This window comes from Pseudophryne corroboree, chromosome 1 (assembly GCF_028390025.1).
Source record: "Pseudophryne corroboree isolate aPseCor3 chromosome 1, aPseCor3.hap2, whole genome shotgun sequence".
Taxonomy (NCBI): domain Eukaryota; kingdom Metazoa; phylum Chordata; class Amphibia; order Anura; family Myobatrachidae; genus Pseudophryne; species Pseudophryne corroboree.
Genome location: NC_086444.1, coordinates 115,978,115 through 116,000,773, shown reverse-complemented (window position 1 = coordinate 116,000,773; position 22,659 = coordinate 115,978,115). Strand labels below are relative to the sequence as shown.

At 48.5% G+C, this 22,659-nt stretch overlaps 1 protein-coding gene across 1 annotated transcript in view; it reads right to left on the bottom strand.

The window, feature by feature from the left end:
* The window catches only part of MTREX (Mtr4 exosome RNA helicase), a 176,870-nt gene that overhangs the window by 88,261 nt on the left and 65,950 nt on the right, over window positions 1-22,659 (bottom strand). Inside the window, exon 17 of the mRNA XM_063962194.1 lies at window positions 2,314-2,486. Within this exon, the coding sequence (XP_063818264.1) occupies window positions 2,314-2,486 (173 nt within the window). The remainder of the gene's footprint in view (window positions 1-2,313; window positions 2,487-22,659) is intronic.

Here is a 22,659-nt window from a genome sequence, read left to right as displayed (position 1 = left end):
ATTGGCACGCAGCGCGACCGCTGCGTGGTACCTCATGAAGATCTGAAGTCTTCTGCCGCCTTTGAAGTCTTCTTGCTTCCTATACTTACCCGGCTTCAATCTTCCGGCTCTGTGAGGAGGACGGCGGCGCGGCTCAGGGACGAACAGCAAGGACGACACCTGTGTTCCGACCCTCTGGAGCTAATGGTGTCCAGTAGCCTAAGAAGCAGAGCCCATCAGTCCAGGAAAGTGGGTCTGCTTCTCTCCCCTCACTCCCACGATGCAGGGAGCCTGTTGCCAGCAGTGCTCCCTGAAAATAAAAAACCTAACAAAAGTCTTTTCAGAGAAACTCAGTAGAGCTCCCATGTAGTGCATCCAGTCTCCTCTGGGCACAGGATCTAACGGAGGTCTGGAGGAGGGGCATAGAGGGAGGAGCCAGTTCACACCCATCTAAAGTCTTAGAGTGCCCATGTCTCCTGCGGAGCCCGTCTATACCCCATGGTCCTTACGGAGTCCCCAGCATCCTCTAGGACGTAAGAGAAATACATTTTATCAGCTATAATCCACGCCTGACTGTAAGCAGCTCTCATTACAGTATAATTGCACATAGTGTATTAATAAGATCCTAGATTTCTATCATAAAGCTTATGTTATTTTTATTAAAGTTCTTGAGAACGCTTTCTAAATTAATAAGCAGCGAGAGTGTCTGGAAGAACCCTTGAGCTGGCTATACACTGCAGGGAAGAGGGCAGGAGCCACTGTCGGATAATCGGGGCACCGCCATACACTACGCAATGCATGGAAGCAATCTCCAGTCACAGCCTGCAGTTGGCTGAATGACAGCTGGGTGTATCAGACAGGTGTATAAACCAACCAAATGATCCAGACTGTTTTTTTTTTTAGCCAGAGAACGATCGCTCAAGTACCTAACTAGAGTTCACTGAGTCTAGACTTTTTGTTTGGGCAGGTTACTTATCACTACGCAGGGCACATTTTAATTCTGATGTACAAAATGTTGGACACTATACGTCGCTTCAACTGTTCAACCCCTCAAATAACCCTTTAATGCTCTTAAGACCACACCATATGCCCCTTCAATGTGGTCAAGAGTGTCTATGCTGCCGTCCAGAGTGGAAACATCTGCTCGAAACAGACCTCTGTGCTCTATCTGCCAAGTCTCTTGTGCCGCAAGGGACTTGATCTGGTTACGAGTGTGATCTGCTGCAGTGGGCCTGCAAGAAGGCGGGTGGTAATAGTCGAGCTCAGGGGGGGTGTCCAGATCAGCACAGATTATCTTATAAAAGAGTAGCGCTCCCTAAAAGGGCAAGGTGCATTACTGCAATGATGTAACAGGTACGTCACAGTGCACTGTTCATTTTGCCTAGGGGGAACACTCCGAACGAAGATCATTTGGTTGGCTGGTTTGCACAATTACCGTGCAGTGTATGGCCAGCTTTAGTCTGCCACAGGGGCAAGAATTAAAAAGGCAGAGCCAAATGTATTCCTCCCTGGTCATTTGGGTTTATGTAACTGTATGATAGGGGAACCAATTTTCTGTTTGCACACAACACTTCCTGTGTGAAAGACTACTAAAGAAAGCTACAGGGTGGCGCAGAGATTTCCAGGTCTGATTAAAAGTATTTCAAACTTCTTTAGAATTCAATCCTCAGACAGGGGTGTATTCAATAAATGTTAGAAGCTCCAGTCTTGTCGGAAAGGCAGCTTCCGACAGGTTTAGGTCAAAAGGGGTTTCCGACCTATTCAATAGGGGGCCGTTTTTTCCGTCAAATCGGGAATTCCCGACTTGTCGGAAAGCTGTCTGAATGTACGCGGATCGGCGGTTTCAGCAGTCGATCCGCGTGTATTGTCGGAAAGCGCGGCCAAACCAGACAGGTTTTAGCCCCCTTTCCGACAATGTCAATCCGACTAAAAAAAGTCAAATCTGTCGGGTTTTGCCCGGCACTGAATACTGACTGACCTGTCGGATCCTTTCCGTCAGAAAGGATCCATCAGGTATTGAATACCTCCCATAGCCTTCAATCCCAACCCACAAACTAACATACACAGGAACTAAACTGAAGTCTGCAGCAGTTTATTTAGAGGTACACTTGAGACCGTCTATGCATCAATCTGTATTTTCTCCTGGCTTCACACGCAATAACCACAAAATTAGCAGTAGGATGCCTAAAAATCCAATACTCACACGGATCTGGAATGTATTACAGTGTCATATTTAAGGCTCTCAATCTTATACATATATTGATTTTCCTTTATGTTTAATGTAGTTCCATAAAGTGCAAGCATATGTAATGCAGCAGCTCAATATGGCCTTACCTTAACTAACCGCCCTGGCTGCAAAAATGGAAGGCAGTACTTGGGTTTGTGGATGTAATCTTCAATCTCTTTGCCAAGTTTAGCCAGTTGCTGGCGGATTTTGTAGTAGGTCACCATGCTGTCTTCATTGGGAATGTGTATACCGTTATACTGCTCCTCCAATTTCTTTACCTCTGTAAGGCAGGAAGTTTTAGGACAGATTCAGTATAAAGAAAGGGCTGTGCCAGACAGGCTGCTAACAGGGTACCGAAAACTAATTAGTTCAGATTGTGGCATAATGATTCATCTACTATTTAAAAAAGTTTTATGGATCAACTCTCCCCTCAGCCAAGAGCAGGGGTGGTCAATAAGTGGCCCTCCAACTCCAACTGCTGCTGAACTACACATCCGCTCCATGCCTTGCCAGTTTCAGCATGACCCGATAGCAAAATTGTGGCAGGGCATGCTGGGGTGTGTAGTCCCACAGCAGCTGGAGTGCCGATTATTACCCACCCTCACTCTAGAGTCAAAAGAATACAGATACAGTATAGTAGAAAGTTATACACCTGTATGTATACCACGTTAAAGTCGCTTTAGTAGATCAATTTACATTAGGACAATTTAAAATTGCATTACCGGGGGACGAGGCCTGGACAGGAAGGAGACAGGCAGCACTTTCCCAGAGCTCCGGCATTAAGCCTCCTCAAACCCTCTAATTCCCCTCATTCCCTGCCAGCACCTACCTCCCTGACGCTCCTAGTACTACGGGTGCCTCCCACACATGGGTTGGAGTGTGCTGTGGAGCCTGGGGACGAAGCAATCCCTCCCTGCTGGTTGTGGCCTTCCTCTAGTGTGCGGCCGGGGGCTGTAGTCTGGCATGGTCCCGCTCCCTGAGCTCTGTGACGGATGTGGCTGAGATCGCCACCGCTGCTGCATTGTATGCTTGTCCGCCTGTCAGCGGCAGACCTCTCTCCACACCTTGGGCGGTCGGCCTTGAGCCTGGATAGGCGGAACAATGGGACTGTGAGCTGCGGGAGGACCAACACTCTCTGGGGTCCTCCTGAGCTGTGGCGGCCAACTTGGCTGCATACCACAGGTCTGGAGTTCTAGCTGTTGGATCGCTCTGGCTACACTAATTGAGCCTGTATGACTGACATGTTGCCGGGAGTGCCTCTAAGTGGTAAGCTGCCTCCAGTTCTCCCCCCTGTACTTGTGTTGTGGGACCTCCTTGCTGGTAACAGTCACAGCTGTTTCTATGAGGGGATAATAAAGCTGTTTACACTCTATAGCCTGCAGTTCCTAAGCCAGCTCATATATTGGTCTGGACTTTCAAAATGTGTACACAACTATTCAGTGCTCCCTTTCAAGCTATCTTACATGCTTCCCGTCAGTGGCCAATTTATGGCCAGATGTAGCTGCCACTTGCAATAGCTACCATTCTGCCTGCCTCCTTAACAAAGCTCGGGACTGGTTCGATATGCGTTCCCCTAAACCCTGGGTTATTTAGGAACGGTCCTCCTTAGGTGCACTCGCGCTTACTGATTTGTTCCTGCTCCCTGCACAAGCTACCCCCTCGTGGACAGCTGACCTTCCTATCATGACTATAGCCAACCTTATCCCTAATCTCAGACTAGACTCTTGGGTTGAGGCGGGAAAACCAAGCTTGAAGGACATTTTTGGTGTAGATGGTCTGCTCTCCTTCTCCCAGGTGCAATTACAATTTAATATCCCCAAAGCAGGACTTCTTTAAATATTTACAATTGCGTCATTGGCTGTCTACTTATACGGATAATTTGTTTATTCCCTTTCCATTGCCTGAAGTCTTAACTGTTAAATTGTCGTCCCCTAGTCATAGGAGCGGTATATCTAAATTGTATCAATATTTCTTCTTAATCCACTAGGGGACACTGGAGAGCAGTCACAATGGGGATATAGTAGGCAGTAACTGGGAGATGGTACTTTAAAACTAACACTGTGGCTAGCTCCTCCCCTACTATGTCCCCCCTCCAAGCCAGTCTTTATTTTGTGCCCTAGGGAGCAGGACACTCTTGCGTTTTCTCTCTGAAATTTTTTTGAATAGGACGAGTAAATTATTATCTCATATTAAGTGGGAACGTGACCTCTCCAGAGTTCTTCAAGATGAGGAGTGGGACTCCTCATCGTGCTTTCAAATTTCTAAATGTTTACAACATTCTGAAATATTTTTCAAATTACTTCCTAGAGCGTACTTCACTCCACGGCGGCAACATCTTATATGGCCCTCTGTGTCCCAGCTATGTTGGAGAAATTGTGGCTATTGGTACTATTTTTCATATATTTTGGGAGTGCCCGGTCCTGAGGTCGCTGTGGAGTGAGGTGTTCTCTTTTATATGTGATGTACTAGATGTAAATCTCTCTGAAGATCCTGTTGTTGCTCTGCTCCACTACACTCAGCCTAATTTACTAAGCTGTGATAGCTACATTCTCGGCCATATTTTGATTTCAACTAAAGCTGCAATAGGGCAACCATGGAAATCAGTCGGTACCATGCTTACAGACCATTATTACTAAAACTCACATTTTGTGTTTGAGACTGCCGGATGTGAATACTCTTCATCGGCTTCCTCAATTCATACGAGATGGGTTAAGTGGAGTAAATACCGAGACAGTCAAGGGCATTTTACTTTTTACAGTGATCCTGTTGATTTGTCTGTTTTCAGTTCTCAGAAATCTGCAAGAGCCTTGTAAATTGTCCACGTTTTACTATGTTAGCTGTGCCCATGGGCAAGTGCGATGTGTTCTCTATATTCTGCTTTTCCACCCTAATGTGTCTATGTCTTTTGTGTCTTATGTCCCCCTTCTCATATTTCTGTTGAGTGTATTTTGTATTTCTCTTTCATCCACTAGGACACTGGAGTCCTATACAGTAGGGGTGTGAAGCTTGCAACCGGAGGTGTGGCACAATCTAAAATTAGCATTGTCTGCACAGCCGGCTCCTCCCTCAGTTTTGAAAATTGTGCTGGAGGTACAGCACATGGAGCTCTGAGCTCCTGACTAAAAACTCTAAAAATCTGTAATAAGGGCTGCGTCAACCTAACAAAAGGAGGACAAGGCTGCTTAATATGGGAGAGACAATGATCCCTATTGAAGGGATCTGCATCTCTCTACAGGAGATTCTCTAATCCAGGCACAGTGAGTACTGGTTGTATGATAAAGGGCCCATGTTAGGTTTTTATTTATTTTTCCCCCCGGTCAAATAATCAATTAGGTCACCACAGCGGCGCAGCGGTCACCAGCGAGCAGAGACTGAGCGGGGCTGGAAGAGCGCGCCGGGGAGGATATGACTAATCTCCCATACTAAACAGCCTCTGACAAGCGCCGCTAGCGATCCTGGAGTAGAGCCGGATCATGCAGCGCGTGTGGGGAGACACTAGCAAAGCGCCGCTACGGGACTTAATCAGAGCAGTCCCGGAGCGCGCGCGGCGGGGGGCAGAGACGCTGCAGTGAATTCCGCGCGGCTGGGGAGATCTCTCAGCCGTGTGAGAGACTGTCTGCTGCAGCCAACAGAACGCCTGCCTTAGTATTGCCACTGCATCATCAAGTGGAAGAGCGACAGTGGGGACTGGTCTGACACTGCGGAGGTTAGTGTTTCCTGATGCCGTTCTGCAGTGCACGTGTAACAAGCGTTACATTAGCAGCATTATATATATTGGTAACAGGCTGCATTACTTATAAGTTTACCTGGGCATAGAAAGGAAGTTCCCAAAATTCTTCAGTGACGGACATTTTAATTATTTCTAAGTGGCGCCATCCCTTCCCCCTCGTATAGGTACCAAGAGAGATGTTATAATGTCGCAATAGCTCCCTCTGCTGGGGAAAGTAGATATTGCGAAAAATACTGAGGATCTCCTGAACAAATACTTTTACTTTACATTTATATTTTCAAACGGACTTCTATTACAAAGATCCTGTAGAAAATACAAGGAAGCAGGCGGATACAACTTGGTCGGCTGGTGTTTTTAATTATTATTTATTTAATTGTATTTTTTAATTTATTTCTTCTTGTCCTATTCCTTTTGCAATACAAGAGAGGGAAGAGTAATTCCAGCCGGATCCGATACCCTTGCTTCCGTCATCTACCGCAGTCTTTTTCCTAGTTTAAAGGGGAAAGCACTGCGTAGTACCCTGGTAGGGGGTTTAAACAACCAAGACTTGTTATGTTTGTACGAAAGGTAACAAAACGAGCACGCGTGTTGGCAGCTCCGGGGTGTGCGACTCCAGACAAGGACGCTACACCTGGGAGCAGTGCTCCGTCTAGGTCATAGGTGAAAGACCTTGCAGATAAAATCTCCAAGGAGATGGCGGAATCACGCAAGCACCAATCACAATGGGCTGCGGGGCTCTCAAGAACGATGAAATAATTTCTCATCAGATTAACACCGCCCGCACAAGCAGAAACAAATGTGCGCAAGGTAGTTAAAAGACCTCTTTCTATTGTACCAGAATCAGAGGATGATTGAATCTAACCTAGACGCCGATTCTCCATAAGAGGACAATCGCGGGTATTGATTCCTTACTTTGACGTGGTAGAAGAGATCCCAAACTTTAAAGTGGAAAAAGTTAAGGAGCTAGAGGATTTCGAATTAATCAAATTCCAAAAAAAACAAAACAAAAAATAGGATTTTGGTACTTACCAGGTAAATCCTTTTCTTTGAATCCATAGGGGGCACTGGAGTACTCTTAGGATATGGACTGCTTCCGTAGGAAACAGCACTGAATATTTAAATTTAGAACACTCCACCCCTCCATATCCCCGAGTACCTCAGTGTTTTTTACTGAGCCGAACAGGAACTATAGAGAGGTTGACAATGGAGTATTACATATAACAAGACAATAACGAAGTTGACACATAACGTTACTGACAACTAAACAGTTGACAACCAGCACTTGATAATTTGAACCAGTCGGTGAGAGTGTGTTACCATAAGATCCTCAGAACTCACCACAAATTAGGTAAAACTGCTCTGGGTGGGCGTCCAGTGCCCCCTATGGATTCAAAGAAAAGGATTTACCTGGTAAGTACCAAAATCCTATTTTCTTTTTCATCCACTAGGGGTCACTGGAGTACTCTTGGGACGTACCAAAGCTTCCCCCGTGGGCGGGAGAGCTGTTTGGCACCTGTAACACTAGGCGGCCAAAGCTAGATGCTGATGCCGCAAACGTATCAAACTTGTAAAAGCGCACAAACGTGTGCACTGAAGACCATGTAGCAGCACGGCAAAGCTGCGTCGTAGAGGCTCCCCGACCAGCTGCCCATGAAGTTCCCACAGAACGTGTGGAATGAGCGGTTACTGATGTAGGCGGCTGTAACCTAGCATGAAGGTAAGCCTGATGTATGGTCAGTTTTATCCATCTGGATAAGGTTTGTTTAGACGCTGGCCAACCCATCTTGGCAGCATCATAGAGAACAAACAACGTATCCGTCTTACGAACTGAAGACGTTCGGGATACATAAATGCGTAATGCGCGTACCACATCCAGAGTTCCAGAATGTGCTGTCAACACAGGAACTACTATTGGTTGATTGATGTGAAAAGATGACACTACCTTTGGTAAGAAAGCGGGATTCGTCCGAAGTTCCGCTTTGTCATCATGAAACACCAAATACGGTGGTTTGCATGACAAGGCACCCAAATCTGAAACACGCCTTGCCGAAGCTAAGGCTAGAAGAAAGATTGTTTTCCAAGTGAGAAAATAAGATTTTACTCACCGGTAAATCTATTTCTCGTAGTCCGTAGTGGATGCTGGGAACTCCGAAAGGACCATGGGAAATAGCGGCTCCGTAGGAGTCTGGGCACAACTAAAAGAAAGCCTTTAGACTACCTGGTGTGCACTGGCTCCTCCCACTATGACCCTCTTCCAAGCCTCAGTTAGGATACTGTGCCCGGAAGAGCTGACACAATAAGGAAGGATTTTGAATCCCGGGTAAGACTCATACCAGCCACACCAATCACACCGTACAACACGTGATACCATATCCAGTTAACAGTATGAAACAAAACTGAGCCTCTCAACAGATGGCTCATAACAATAACCCGTTATTAAACAATAACTATGTACAAGTAATGCAGACAATACGCACTAGGGACGGGCGCCCAGCATCCACTACGGACTACGAGAAATAGATGTACCGGTGAGTAAAATCTTATTTTCTCTAACGTCCTAGTGGATGCTGGGAACTCCGAAAGGACCATGGGGATTATACCAAAGCTCCCAAACGGTCGGGAGAGTGCGGATGACTCTGCAGCACCGAATGAGAGAACTCAAGGTCCTCCTCAGCCAGGGTATCAAATTTGTAGAATTTTGCAAACGTGTTTGCCCCTGACCAAGTAGCAGCTCGACAAAGTTGTAAAGCCGAGACCACTCGGGCAGCCGCCCAAGATGAGCCCACCTTCCTTGTAGAATGGGCTTTAACTGATTTAGGGCGCGGCAGTCCAACCGCAGAATGCGCCAGCTGAATTGTGCTACAAATCCAGCGAGCAATAGTCTGCTTAGAAGCAGGAGCACCCAGTTTGTTGGGTGCATACAGGATAAATAGCGAGTCAGTTTTCCTGACTCCAGCCGTCCTGGAAACATAAATTTTCAAGGCCCTGACTACATCCAGCAACTTGGAATCCTCCACGTCACTAGTAGCCGCAGGCACTACAATAGGTTGGTTCAAGTGAAAAGCTGATACCACCTTAGGGAGAAACTGGGGACGAGTCCTCAATTCTGCCCTATCCATATGAAAAATCAGATAAGGGCTTTTGCATGACAAAGCCGCCAATTCTGAAACACGCCTGGCCGAAGCCAAGGCCAATAACATGACCACTTTCCACGTGAGATATTTAAGATCCACGGTCTTCAGTGGTTCAAACCAATGTGATTTTAGGAAATTCAACACCACGTTGAGATCCCAGGGTGCCACTGGAGGCACAAAAGGGGGCTGAATATGCAGCACTCCTTTTACAAATGTCTGAACTTCAGGTAGTGAAGCTAGTTCTTTTTGGAAGAAAATCGACAGAGCCGATATCTGCACCTTAATGGAGCCTAATTTTAGGCCCATAGACACTCCTGCCTGTAGGAAGTGCAGAAATCGACCCAGCTGAAATTCCTCTGTTGGGGCCTTATTGGCCTCACACCAAGCAACATATTTCCGCCATATGCGGTGATAAAATTTTACAGTTACATCTTTCCTGGCTTTAATCAGCGTAGGAATGACATCCTCCGGAATGCCTTTCTCCTTTAGGATCCGGTGTTCAACCGCCATGCCGTCAAACGCAGCCGCGGTAAGTCTTGGAACAGACAGGGCCCCTGCTGCAGCAGGTCCTGTCTGAGCGGCAGAGGCCATGGGTCCTCTGAGATCATCTCTTGAAGTTCCGGGTACCACGCTCTTCTTGGCCAATCCGGAACCACGAGTATTGTCCTTACTCCTCGTTTTCTTATTATTCTCAGTACCTTTGGTATGAGAGGCAGAGGAGGGAACACATAAACCGACTGGTACACCCACGGTGTCACTAGAGCGTCCACCGCTATCGCCTGAGGGTCCCTTGACCTGGCGCAATATCTCTCTAGTTTTTTGTTTAGGCGGGACGCCATCATGTCCACCTGTGGCCGTTCCCAACGATTTACAATCAGTGTGAAGACTTCTGGATGAAGTCCCCACTCTCCCGGGTGGAGATCGTGTCTGCTGAGGAAGTCTGCTTCCCAGTTGTCCACTCCCGGAATGAACACTGCTGACAGTGCTAACACGTGATTTTCCGCCCATCGGAGAATCCTTGTGGCTTCTGCCATCGCCGTCCTGCTTCTTGTGCCGCCCTGTCGGTTTACATGGGCGACTGCCGTGATGTTGTCTGATTGGATCAGTACCGGCTGGTTTTGAAGCAGGGATTTTGCCTGACTTAGGGCATTGTAAATGGCCCTCAGTTCTAGAATATTTATGTGTAGGGAAGTCTCCTGACTCGACCATAGTCCTTGGAAGTTTCTTCCCTGTGTGACTGCCCCCCAGCCTCGAAGGCTGGTGTCCGTGGTCACCAGGACCCAGTCCTGTATGCCGAATCTGCGGCCCTCTAGAAGATGAGCACTCTGCAGCCACCACAGTAGAGACACCCTGGTTCTTGGAGACAAGGTTATTAGCCGATGCATCTGAAGATGCGATCCGGACCATTGGTCCAACAGGTCCCACTGAAAGATTCTGGCATGGAACCTGCCGAAAGGAATTGCTTCGTAAGAAGCCACCATCTTTCCCAGGACTCGCGTGCAGTGATGCACCGACACCTGTTTTGGTTTCAGGAGGTTTCTGACTAGAGACGACATCTCCATGGCTTTTTCCTCTGGGAGAAACACTTTTTTCTGGACTGTGTCCAGAATCATTCCCAGGAACAGTAGACGTGTCGTCGGAACCAGCTGTGACTTTGGAATATTTAGAATCCAACCGTGCTGGTGTAGCACCTCCTGAGATAGTGCTACTCCTACCAACAACTGCTCCTTGGATCTCGCCTTTATTAGGAGATCGTCCAAGTATGGGATAATAAGAATTTACTTACCGATAATTCTATTTCTCGTAGTCCGTAGTGGATGCTGGGGACTCCGTCAGGACCATGGGGATTAGCGGCTCCGCAGGAGACAGGGCACAAAAGTAAAAGCTTTAGGATCAGGTGGTGTGCACTGGCTCCTCCCCCCATGACCCTCCTCCAAGCCTCAGTTAGGATACTGTGCCCGGACGAGCGTACACAATAAGGAAGGATTTTGAATCCCGGGTAAGACTCATACCAGCCACACCAATCACACTGTACAACCTGTGATCTGAACCCAGTTAACAGTATGATAACAGCGGAGCCTCTGAAAAGATGGCTCACAACAACAATAACCCGATTTTTGTAACAATAACTATGTACAAGTATTGCAGACAATCCGCACTTGGGATGGGCGCCCAGCATCCACTACGGACTACGAGAAATAGAATTATCGGTAAGTAAATTCTTATTTTCTCTGACGTCCTAAGTGGATGCTGGGGACTCCGTCAGGACCATGGGGATTATACCAAAGCTCCCAAATGGGCGGGAGAGTGCGGATGACTCTGCAGCACCGAGTGAGAGAACTCCAGGTCCTCCTCAGCCAGGGTGTGCCCCTGACCAAGTAGCAGCTCGGCAAAGTTGTAAAGCCGAGACCCCTCGGGCAGCCGCCCAAGATGAGCCCACCTTCCTTGTGGAATGGGCATTTACATATTTTGGCTGTGGCAGGCCTGCCACAGAATGTGCAAGCTGAATTGTACTACACATCCATCTAGCAATCGTCTGCTTAGAAGCAAGAGCACCCAGTTTGTTGGGTGCATACAGGATAACAGCAAGTCAGTTTTCCTGACTCCAGCCGTCCTGGAAACCGATATTTTCAGGGCCCTGACAACATCTAGCAACTTGGAGTCCTCCAAGTCCCTAGTAGCCGCAGGTACCACAATAAGCTGGTTCAGGTGAAACGCCGACACCACCTTAGGGAGAAACTGGGGACGAGTCCGCAGCTCTGCCCTGTCCGAATGGACAATCAGATATGGGCTTTTGTGAGACAAAGCCGCCAATACTGACACTCGCCTGGCCGAGGCCAGGGCCAACATCATGGTCACTTTCCATCTGAAATATTTCAAATCCACAGATTTGAGCGGTTTAAACCAATGTGATTTGAGGAATCCCAGAACTACGTTGAGATCCCACAGTGCCACTGGAGGCACAAAAGGGGGTTGTATATGCAGTACTCCCTTGTCAAATTTCTGGACTTCAGGAACTGAAGCCAATTCTTTCTGGAAGAAAATCGACAGGGCCGAAATTTGAACCTTAATGGACCCCAATTTGAGGCCCATAGACACTCCTGTTTGCAGGAAATGCAGGAATCGACCGAGTTGAAATTTCTTCGTGGGGCCTTCCTGGCCTCACACCACGCAACATATTTTCACCACATGTGGAGATAATGTTGTGCGGTCACCTCCTTCCTGGCTTTGACCAGGGTAGGAATGAACTCTTCCGGAATGCCTTTTTCCCTTAGGATCCGGCGTTCAACCGCCATGCCGTCAAACGCAGCCGCGGTAAGTCTTGGAACAGACATGGTACTTGCTTAAGCAAGTCCCTTTTTAGCGGCAGAGGCCATGAGTCCTCTGTGAGCATCTCTTGAAGTTCCGGGTACCAAGTCCTTCTTGGCCAATCCGGAGCCACGAGTATAGTTCTTACTCCTCTACGTCTTATAATTCTCAGTACCTTAGGTATGAGAAGCAGAGGAGGGAACACATACACCGACTGGTACACCCACGGTGTTACCAGAACGTCCACAGCTATTGCCTGAGGGTCTCTTGACCTGGCGCAATACCTGTCCAGTTTTTTGTTCAGGCGGGACGCCATCATGTCCACCTTTGGTCTTTCCCAACGGTTCACAATCATGTGGAAGACTTCCCGATGAAGTCCCCACTCTCCCGGGTGGAGGTCGTGCTGAGGAAGTCTGCTTCCCGGTTGTCCACTCCCGGAATGAACACTGCTGACAGTGCTCCTGCTTCTTGTGCCGCCCAGTCTGTTTACGTGGGCGACTGCCGTGATGTTGTCCCACTGGATCAATACCGGCTGACCTTGAAGCAGAGGTCTTGCTAAGCTTAGAGCATTGTAAATTGCTCTTAGCTCCAGTATATTTATGTGGAGAGAAGTCTCCAGACTTGATCACACTCCCTAGAAATTTTTTCCTTGTGTGACTGCTCCCCAGCCTTTCAGGCTGGCATCCGTGGTCACCAGGACCCAGTCCTGAATGCCGAATCTGTGGCCCTTTAGTAGATGAGCACTCTGCAGCCACCACAGAAGAGACACCCTTGTCCTTGGAGACAGGGTTATCCGCTGATGCATCTGAAGATGCGATCCGGACCATTTTTCCAGCAGATCCCACTGAAAAGTTCTTGCGTGAAATCTGCCGAATGGAATCGCTTCGTAAGAAGCCACCATTTTTCCCAGGACCCTTGTGCAATGATGCACTGACACTTTTCCTGGTTTTAGGAGGTTCCTGACTAGCTCGGATAACTCCCTGGCTTTCTCCTCCGGGAGAAACACCTTTTTCTGACCTGTGTCCAGAATCATCCCTAGGAACAGCAGACGTGTCGTCGGAGACAGCTGCGATTTTGGAATATTTAGAATCCACCCGTGCTGTCGTAGAACTACTTGAGATAGTGCTACTCCGACCTCCAACTGTTCTCTGGACCTTGCCCTTATCAGGAGATCGTCCAAGTAAGGGATAATTAAGACGCCTTTTCTTTGAAGAAGAATCATCATTTCGGCCATTACCTTGGTAAAGACCCGGGGTGCCGTGGACAATCCAAACGGCAGCGTCTGAAACTGATAGTGACAGTTTTGTACCACGAACCTGAGGTACCCTTGGTGAGAAGGGCAAATTGGGACATGGAGGTAAGCATCCTTGATGTCCAGGGACACCATATAGTCCCCCTTCTTCCTGGTTCGCTATCACTGCTCTGAGTGACTCCATCTTGATTTGAACCTTTGTATGTAAGTGTTCAAATATTTCAGATTTAGAATAGGTCTCACCGAGCCGTCTGGCTTCAGTACCACAATATAGTGTGGAATAATACCCCTTTCCTTATTGTAGGACGGGTACTTTGATTATCACCTGCTGGGAATACAGCTTGTGAATTGTTTCCAATACTGCCTCCCTGTCGGAGGGAGACGTTGGTAAAGCAGACTTCAGGAACCTGCGAGGGGGAGACGTCTCGAATCTCCAATCTGTACCCCTGGGATACTACTTGTAGGATCCAGGGGTCCACTTGCGAGTGAGCCCACTGCGCGCTGAAACTCTTGAGACGACCCCCCACCGCAGCTGAGTCCGCTTGTACGGCCCCAGCGTCACGCTGAGGACTTGGCCAAAGCGGTGGAGGGCTTCTGTTCCTGGGAATGGGCTGCCTGCTGCAGTCTTCTTCCCTTTCCTCTATCCCTGGGCAGATATGACTGGCCTTTTTGCCTGCTTGCCCTTATGGGGACGAAAGGACTGAGGCTGAAAAGACGGTGTCTTTTTCTGCTGAGATGTGACTTGGGGTAAAAAAGGTGGATTTTCCAGCTGTTGCCGTGGCCACCAGGTCCGATGGACCGACCCCAAATAACTCCTCCCCTTTATACGGCAATACTTCCATGTGCCGTTTGGAATCTGCATCACCTGACCACTGTCGTGTCCATAAACATCTTCTGGCAGATATGGACATCGCACTTACTCTTGATGCCAGAGTGCAAATATCCCTCTGTGCATCTCGCATATATAGAAATGCATCCTTTAAATGCTCTATAGTCTATAAAATACTGTCCCTGTCAAGGGTATCAATATTTTCAGTCAGGGAATCCGACCAAGCCACCCCAGCGCTGCACATCCAGGCTGAGGCGATCGCTGGTCGCAGTATAACACCAGTATGTGTGTATATACTTTTTAGGATATTTTCCAGCCTCCTATCAGCTGGCTCCTTGAGGGCGGCCGTATCTGGAGACGGTAACGCCACTTGTTTTGATAAGCGTGTGAGCGCCTTATCCACCCTAAGGGGCGTTTCCCAACGCGCCCTAACTTCTGGCGGGAAAGGGTATAACGCCAATAATTTTCTATCGGGGAAAACCCACGCATTATCACACACTTCATTTAATTTATCTGATTCAGGAAAAACTACAGGTAGTTTTCACACCCCACATAATACCCTCTTTTGTGGTACTTGTAGTATCAGAAATATGTAACACCTCCTTCATTGCCCTTAACATGTAACGTGTGGCCCAAATGGAAAATACGTTTGTTTCTTCACCGTCGACACTGGAGTCAGTGTCCGTGTCTGTGTCGACCGACTGAGGTAAATGGGCGTTTTAAAGCCCCTGACGGTGTTTGAGACGCCTGGACAGGTACTAATTGGTTTGCCGGCCGTCTCATGTCGTCAACCGACCTTGCAGCGTGTTGACATTATCACGTAATTCCCTAAATAAGCCATCCATTTCGGTGTCGACTCCCTAGAGAGTGACATCACCATTACAGGCAATTTGCTCCGCCTCCTCACCAACATCGTCCTCATACATGTCGACACACACGTACCGACACACAGCACACACACAGGGAATGCTCTGATAGAGGACAGGACCCCACTAGCCCTTTGGGGAGACAGAGGGAGAGTTTGCCAGCACACACCAAAACGCTATAATTATACAGGGACAACCTTTATATAAGTGTTTTTCCCTTATAGCATCTTAATATATATAATCATATCGCCAAATAAGTGCCCCCCCCTCTCTGTTTTAACCCTGTTTCTGTAGTGCAGTGCAGGGGAGAGCCTGGGAGCCTTCCCACCAGCATTTCTGTGAGGGAAAATGGCGCTGTTTGCTGAGGAGAATAGGCTCCGCCCCCTTTTCGGCGGGCTTCTTCTCCCGTTTTTCTGAGACCTGGCAGGGGTTAAATACATCCATATAGCCCCAGGGGCTATATGTGATGTATCTTTTAGCCAGTATAGGTATTTCATTGCTGCCCAGGGCGCCCCCCCCAGCGCCCTGCACCCTCAGTGACCGCTGGTGTGAACTGTGCTGACAACAATGGCGCACAGCTGCAGTGCTGTGCGCTACCTCATGAAGACTGAAAAGTCTTCTGCCGCCGGTTTCTGGACCTCTTCACTCTTCGGCATCTGCAAGGGGGTCGGCGGCGCGGCTCTGGGACCGGACTCCATGGCTGGGCCTGTGTTCGATCCCTCTGGAGCTAATGGTGTCCAGTAGCCTAAGAAGCCAATCCATCCTGCACGCAGGTGAGTTCACTTCTTCTCCCCTAAGTCCCTCGTAGCAGTGAGCCTGTTGCCAGCAGGACTCACTGAAAATAAAAAACCTAAACAAAACTTTTACTCTAAGCAGCTCTTTAGGAGAGCCACCTAGATTGCACCCTTCTCGGCCGGGCACAAAAATCTAACTGAGGCTTGGAGGAGGGTCATGGGGGGAGGAGCCAGTGCACACCACCTGATCCTAAAGCTTTTACTTTTGTGCCCCGTCTCCTGCGGAGCCGCTAATCCCCATGGTCCTGACGGAGTCCCCAGCATCCACTTAGGACGTCAGAGAAAATTAAAACTCCCTTTTTTCGAAGGAGTATCATCATTTCCGCCATTACCTTGGTAAACACCCTCGGTGCCGTGGACAGACCAAACGGCAGCGTCTGGAATTGGTAATGGCAATTCTGTACCGCAAATCTGAGGTACTCCTGGTGAGGATGGTAAATGGGGACATGCAGGTAAGCATCCTTGATGTTTAGGGATACCATGTAATCCCCCTCGTCTAGACTTGCAATAACCACCCTGAGCGATTCCATCTTGAACTTGAATTTTTTTATGTATGTGTTCAAGGATTTCAAATTTAAAATGGGTCTCACCGAACCGTCCGGTTTCGGTACCACAAACAGTGTGGAATAGTAACCCCGTCCTTGTTGAAGTAGGGGCACCTTGACTATCACGCGCTGGGAATACAGCTTGTGAATTGCCTCTAGCACAGCCTCCCTGTCCGAGGGAGTTGCTGGCAAGGCTGATTTGAGGAAACGGCGGGGGGGGGGGGGGGGGGGGGAGACGCCTTGAATTCCAGCTTGTACCCCTGAGATACTACTTGAAAGATCCAGGGATCCACCTGTGAGCGAGCCCACTGATCGCTGAAATTTTTGAGGCGGCTCCCCACCGTACCTGGCTCCGCCTGTGGAGCCCCACCGTCATGCGGCGGACTTGGGAGAAGCGGGGGAGGACTTTTGCTCCTGGGAACTAGCTGTTTGTTGCAGCCTTTTTCCCCTACCTCTGCCTCTGGACAGAAAAGACCCGCCTTTTCCTCGCCTGTTTTTCTGGGTCCGAAAGGACTGTACCTGATAAAACGGCGCTTTCTTAGGCTGTGAGGGGACATGGGGCAAAAATGCTGACTTCCCAGCTGTCGCTGTGGAAACGAGGTCCGAGAGACCATCCCCGAATAACTCCTCACCCTTATAAGGCAAAACTTCCATGTGCCCTTTTGGAATCTGCATCCCCTGTCCACTGCCGGGTCCATAAGCCTCTCCTAGCAGAAATGGACAATGCACTTATTTTAGATGCCAGCCGGCAAATCTCCCTCTGTGCATCTCTCATGTATAAGACTGAGTCTTTTATATGCTCTACGGTTAGCAGAATAGTGTCCCTGTCTAGGGTGTCAATATTTTCTGACAGGGGATCGGACCACGCAGCGGCAGCACTGCACATCCATGCTGACGCAATAGCTGGTCTAAGTATAATGCCTGTGTGTGTATATATAGACTTCAGGATCGCCTCCTGTTTTCTATCCGCAGGCTCCTTCAGGGCGGCTGTATTCGGAGACGGAAGTGCCACCTTTTTAGACAAACGTGTGAGCGCTTTATCCACCCTAGGAGGTGTTTCCCAACGTGCCCTATCCTCTAGCGGGAAAGGGAACGCCATTAGTAATTTTTTTGAGATTATCAATCTTTTATCAGGGAAAGCCCACGCTTCTTCACACACTTCATTTAATTCTTCAGATGGGGGAAAAACTACAGGTAGTTTTTTCTCCCCAAACATAATACCCTTTTTTGTGGTACCTGGGTTTAAATCTGAAATGTGTAACACCTCTTTCATTGCCTCAAACATGCAGCGAATGGCCTTAGTGGACATTAGATTAGACTCATCGTCGTCGACACTGGTATCAGTATCCGTGTCGACATCTGGGTCTGCCATCTGAGGTAGCGGGCGTTTTAGAGCCCCTGATGGCCTTTGAGACACCTGGGCAGGCACAAGCTGAGAAGCCGGCTGTCCCGCATTTGGCATGTCGTCAAATTTTTTGTGTAAGGAGTCGACACTTGCACGTAATTCCTTCCATAAAACCATCCACTCAGGTGTCTGCCCCGCAGGGGGTGACATCACTTCTACAGGCATCTGCTCCGCCTCCACATAATTTTCCTCCTCAAACATGTCGACACAGCCGTACCGATACACCGCACACACACCGGGAATGCTCTAAACAGAGGACAGGACCCCACGGAAGCCCTTTGGGGAGACAGAGAGAGAGTATGCCAGCACACACCAGAGCGCTATATACTGCAGGGACTAACTGAATTATGTCCCCTAAAGCTGCTATAATATTTACTGCGCCTAAATTTAGTGCCCCCCCTCTCTTTTTTACCCTTTTTCTGTAGTGTAGACTGCAGGGGAGAGCCAGGGAGCTTCCTTCCAGCGGAACTGTGAGGGAAAAATGGCGCCAGTGTGCTGAGGGAGATAGCTCCGCCCCTTTTTCGCGGACTATTCTCCCGCTTTTTTAAGGATTCTGGCAGGGGTAATTATCACATATATAGCCTCTGGGGCTATATATTGTGATTGTTTTGCCAGCCAAGGTGTTTTTATTGCTGCTCAGGGCGCCCCCCCCCAGCGCCCTGCACCCTCAGTGACCGGAGTGTGAAGTGTGTATGAGAAGCAATGGCGCACAGCTGCAGTGCTGTGCGCTACCTTGGAGAAGGCAGAAGTCTTCATGCCGCCGATTTTCCGGACTTCTTCTTGCTTCTGGCTCTGTAAGGGGGACGTCGGCGCGGCTCCGGGACCGAACACCAAGGCCAGTTCCATGCGGTCGGTCCCTCTGGAGCTAATGGTGTCCAGTAGCCTAAGAAGCCCAAGCTAGCTGCAAGCAGGTAGGTTCGCTTCTTCTCCCCTTAGTCCCTCGTTGCAGTGAGCCTGTTGCCAGCAGGTCTCACTGTAAAATAAAAAACCTAAAATACACTTTCTTCTAAGAGCTCAGGAGAGCCCCTAGTGTGCATCCAGCTCGGCCGGGCACAAAAATCTAACTGAGGCTTGGAGGAGGGTCATAGTGGGAGGAGCCAGTGCACACCAGGTAGTCTAAAGGCTTTCTTTTAGTTGTGCCCAGACTCCTGCGGAGCCGCTATTCCCCATGGTCCTTTCGGAGTTCCCAGCATCCACTAGGACGTTAGAGAAACTTTATATCCACTTGCTGTAAGGGTTCAAAATATGAAGACTGTAAGAAATCTAAAACCAGATTCAAGTCCCATGGCGCTGTAGGTGGAATGAATGGAGGCTGAACTCTGAGGACACCTTGGAAAAAAGTGTGTATAGACGGCAATAGAGCCAATCGTCTTTGAAAGTAAATTGACAAAGCAGATACCTGCACCTTTAGTGTAGATAAACGCAGTCCTCCATCTAACCCCGTCTGTAGAAATAACAAAAGGCGGGATAACTTGAAAGATGAGGTCGGAAACTTCCGAGCTTCACACCAACCTATATAGGCACGCCATATTCTGTAATAATGAGCTGCCGTAACCGGCTTCCTAGCTCGTAACATGGTTGGTATAACCGATTCTGGAATGCCCTCTGTTCTTAAGAGAGCGGTCTCAACAGCCACCCCGTCAAACGCAGCCGCGCTAAATTGGGGTAAAGGAACGTACCCTGTTGTAACAGGTCTGGACGTAGTGGGAGCAGCCATGGATCGTCTGCGAGTAGTCCTCGGAGATCCGAGAACCAAGCTCTCCGAGGCCAATGAGGCGCCACTAGTATGACTGTGACAGACTCTTTTGATTCGTTTTAGCACCAGAGGGAGCAACGGATACAGTGGAAACAGATACACAAGACTGTACGGCCACGTGACGGTGAGAGCATCCACCGCCACTGCCTTTGGATCTCTTGTTCTGGACACATACTGGAGCGTTTGGTGATTGTGTCGAGACGCCATCAGGTCCACTTGAGGATAACCCCATCGCTGAACCAACATGTGAAACACTTCTGGATTTAATGCCCATTCTCCTTGATGAAAATCCCGACGACTGAGATAATCCGCTTCCCAGTTGTCCACTCCCGGAATGAACACGGCCGACAATATCACCTGGTGGTATTCCGCCCAATTGAGGATTCAAGCTACCTCCTGCATTGCCATGCGGCTTCTCGTTCCTCCTTGTTTGGTGATGTATGCGACCGCCGTCGCATTGTCTGACTGCACTTGGACAGTCTGAGAGCGAAGCATGTGCACCGCTTGTCGTAGCGCATTGTAAATTGCGCGGAGTTCCAGGACATTTATAGACAGCAATCTTTCGTGATCCGCCCAGAGACCCTGGAGCTGACAATTTTGAACTACCGCTCCCCAACCTCTGAGACTGGCGTCCGTCGTTAGAATTATCCAATTCCAGCCTCCGAACAGTCTCCCTGCGGTTAAATTGTGTTCCTTGAGCCACCAGAGCAGAGACTCTTGCCCTTGGCGACAACCTCACCCTGTGGTGAATCTGCAGATGCGAGCCCGACCACTGGGCGAGCACATTCAGTTGAAATGGACGTGAGTGAAATCTTCCGAACTGAAGCGCTTCGAAAGCTGCCACCATTGTGCCTAAGAGGCGAATGCACAAGTGTACAGACACTGTGCGTGGCTTGAGCACTAATTGTACTAGATGGCGTAGAATCTGTACTTTCTGTTGTGGTAGGTAAATTCTTTGATTTACCGTATCGAGAATCATACCTAGGAATTGAAGGCGTTGAGACGGAATTAGATGTGATTTCTTGAAGTTGACAATCCAACCGTGGTGAACCAGTACATTGGGGCAGATGTATTAACCTGGAGAAGACATAAGGAAGTGATAAACCAGTGATATGTGCAAGGTGATAAAGGCACCAGCCAATCAGCTCCAATATGTAAATTAACAGTTAGGATCTGATTGGCTAGTGCCATTATCACCTTGCACATATCACTGGTTTATCACTTCCTTATGTCTTCTCCAGGTTAATACATCTGCCCCATTGTACGTTAGCAGCGCATGTTGGAGAAGCATCTGTTGAGACGGAGCTTTGATGAGCAGATCGTCTAAATACGGAACTATTGTCACTCCCAGGGATCTGAGATGAGCTATCATCACCGACATCACTTTGGTGAATACCTGAGGCGCTGATGATAGGCCAAACGGTAGAGTCTGAAACTGGTAATGGTTCTGGCGTATTGCAAACCGCAAGAATTTCTGATGAGGCTGCCAAATCGGAATGTGTAAGTACGCATCCTTGAGATCTAGCGCAATCATAAATTCCTTTGGCTCTAAACCCGCAATCACGGAACGCAGAGACTCCATCTTGAATCTGTAGTAAGTTACGTACTGATTGAGACCCTTTAAGTTCAATATTGGTCTGACTGAGCCATCCGGCTTCGGTACCAGAAACAGACTAGAATAATAACCCTGACCCTGTTGATGTACAGGGACCGGAATCAAAACTGCTGAATCCAGTAGGGACTGAATGGCAATTTGCAGAACCGCCCTCTTGTCGTCCGACAGAGGCAATCCTGTCTTGAAAAACCGCAGAGGCGGAAAACAGTCGAACTATTTTGTAACCTTTTAACACTAAATTGCGGATCCACCCATCCGCGGATGTGTGGAACCACGCCAAATGGAACGTCTGAAGGCGTGCTCCCACAATCGGAGAACCGAGATGGGCTGGTAGCCCGTCATGCCACTGGTTTGTCGGTAGCCTTAGCGTCCTGGCGACTTGTGTTGGTTTGTTGGAAACCACGTCCACGACCACGTCTAGCAGGCGTGGCTGTTCCTCTGCCACGTCCTCGAAAGGACTGAGGTCTAAAGGATTTGAACGAAGGTCCAGCGTACCTCCTTCTTGATACCGGTGGAGGCAATGGTAAGAAAACCGACTTACCTCTCGTAGCCTCAGCAATCCATGCGTCCAATTCAGGACCAAACAACTTCTTGCCATCGTAAGGCAACGCCTCTATACCTCGTTTGACCTCTGCCTCCCTTGATAAGCACGCAGTCAGAGTGCTCGTCGTGCCGTAACTAGCGACGATGAAATACGAGAAGTGAGCTGACAGACGTCAGTAGACGCTGTACAGAGATACTCTGCAGCCTCACACATTTGATTTGCAAGAAGTATCAGATTTTCGTCATGTAAAGCAGATTTGAGTTCTGTAATCCATATTATGAGCGCCTTAGTGACCCAGATGCCAACCAATCCAGGTCTCAGCATCACTCCTGCTGCTACATACATGGACTTTAGCATAGTTTCTATCTTGCGATCTGAAGGGTCTTTAAGCGTAGTAGCCGCTGGCACTGGTATGGTTAATTTCTTGGTAAGCTTCGACACTGACGAATCAACTATTGGTGGATTCTCCCATGTACATGTTACAGAGTCTGGAAACGGGTAACTAAACTTAAATCTGCGAGGTATAGAAAACCGTTTATCTGGATTCTGTCGTGTTTCTACTAACATCTGATTAAGAGATTCCGAGACAGGAAAACTTATTGGAGTTCTTTGTCGTTTAGTAAATACGACCTGATCATTTGTGAGAGGCTCCTCAGTTTCAGTAAACCTCAGAG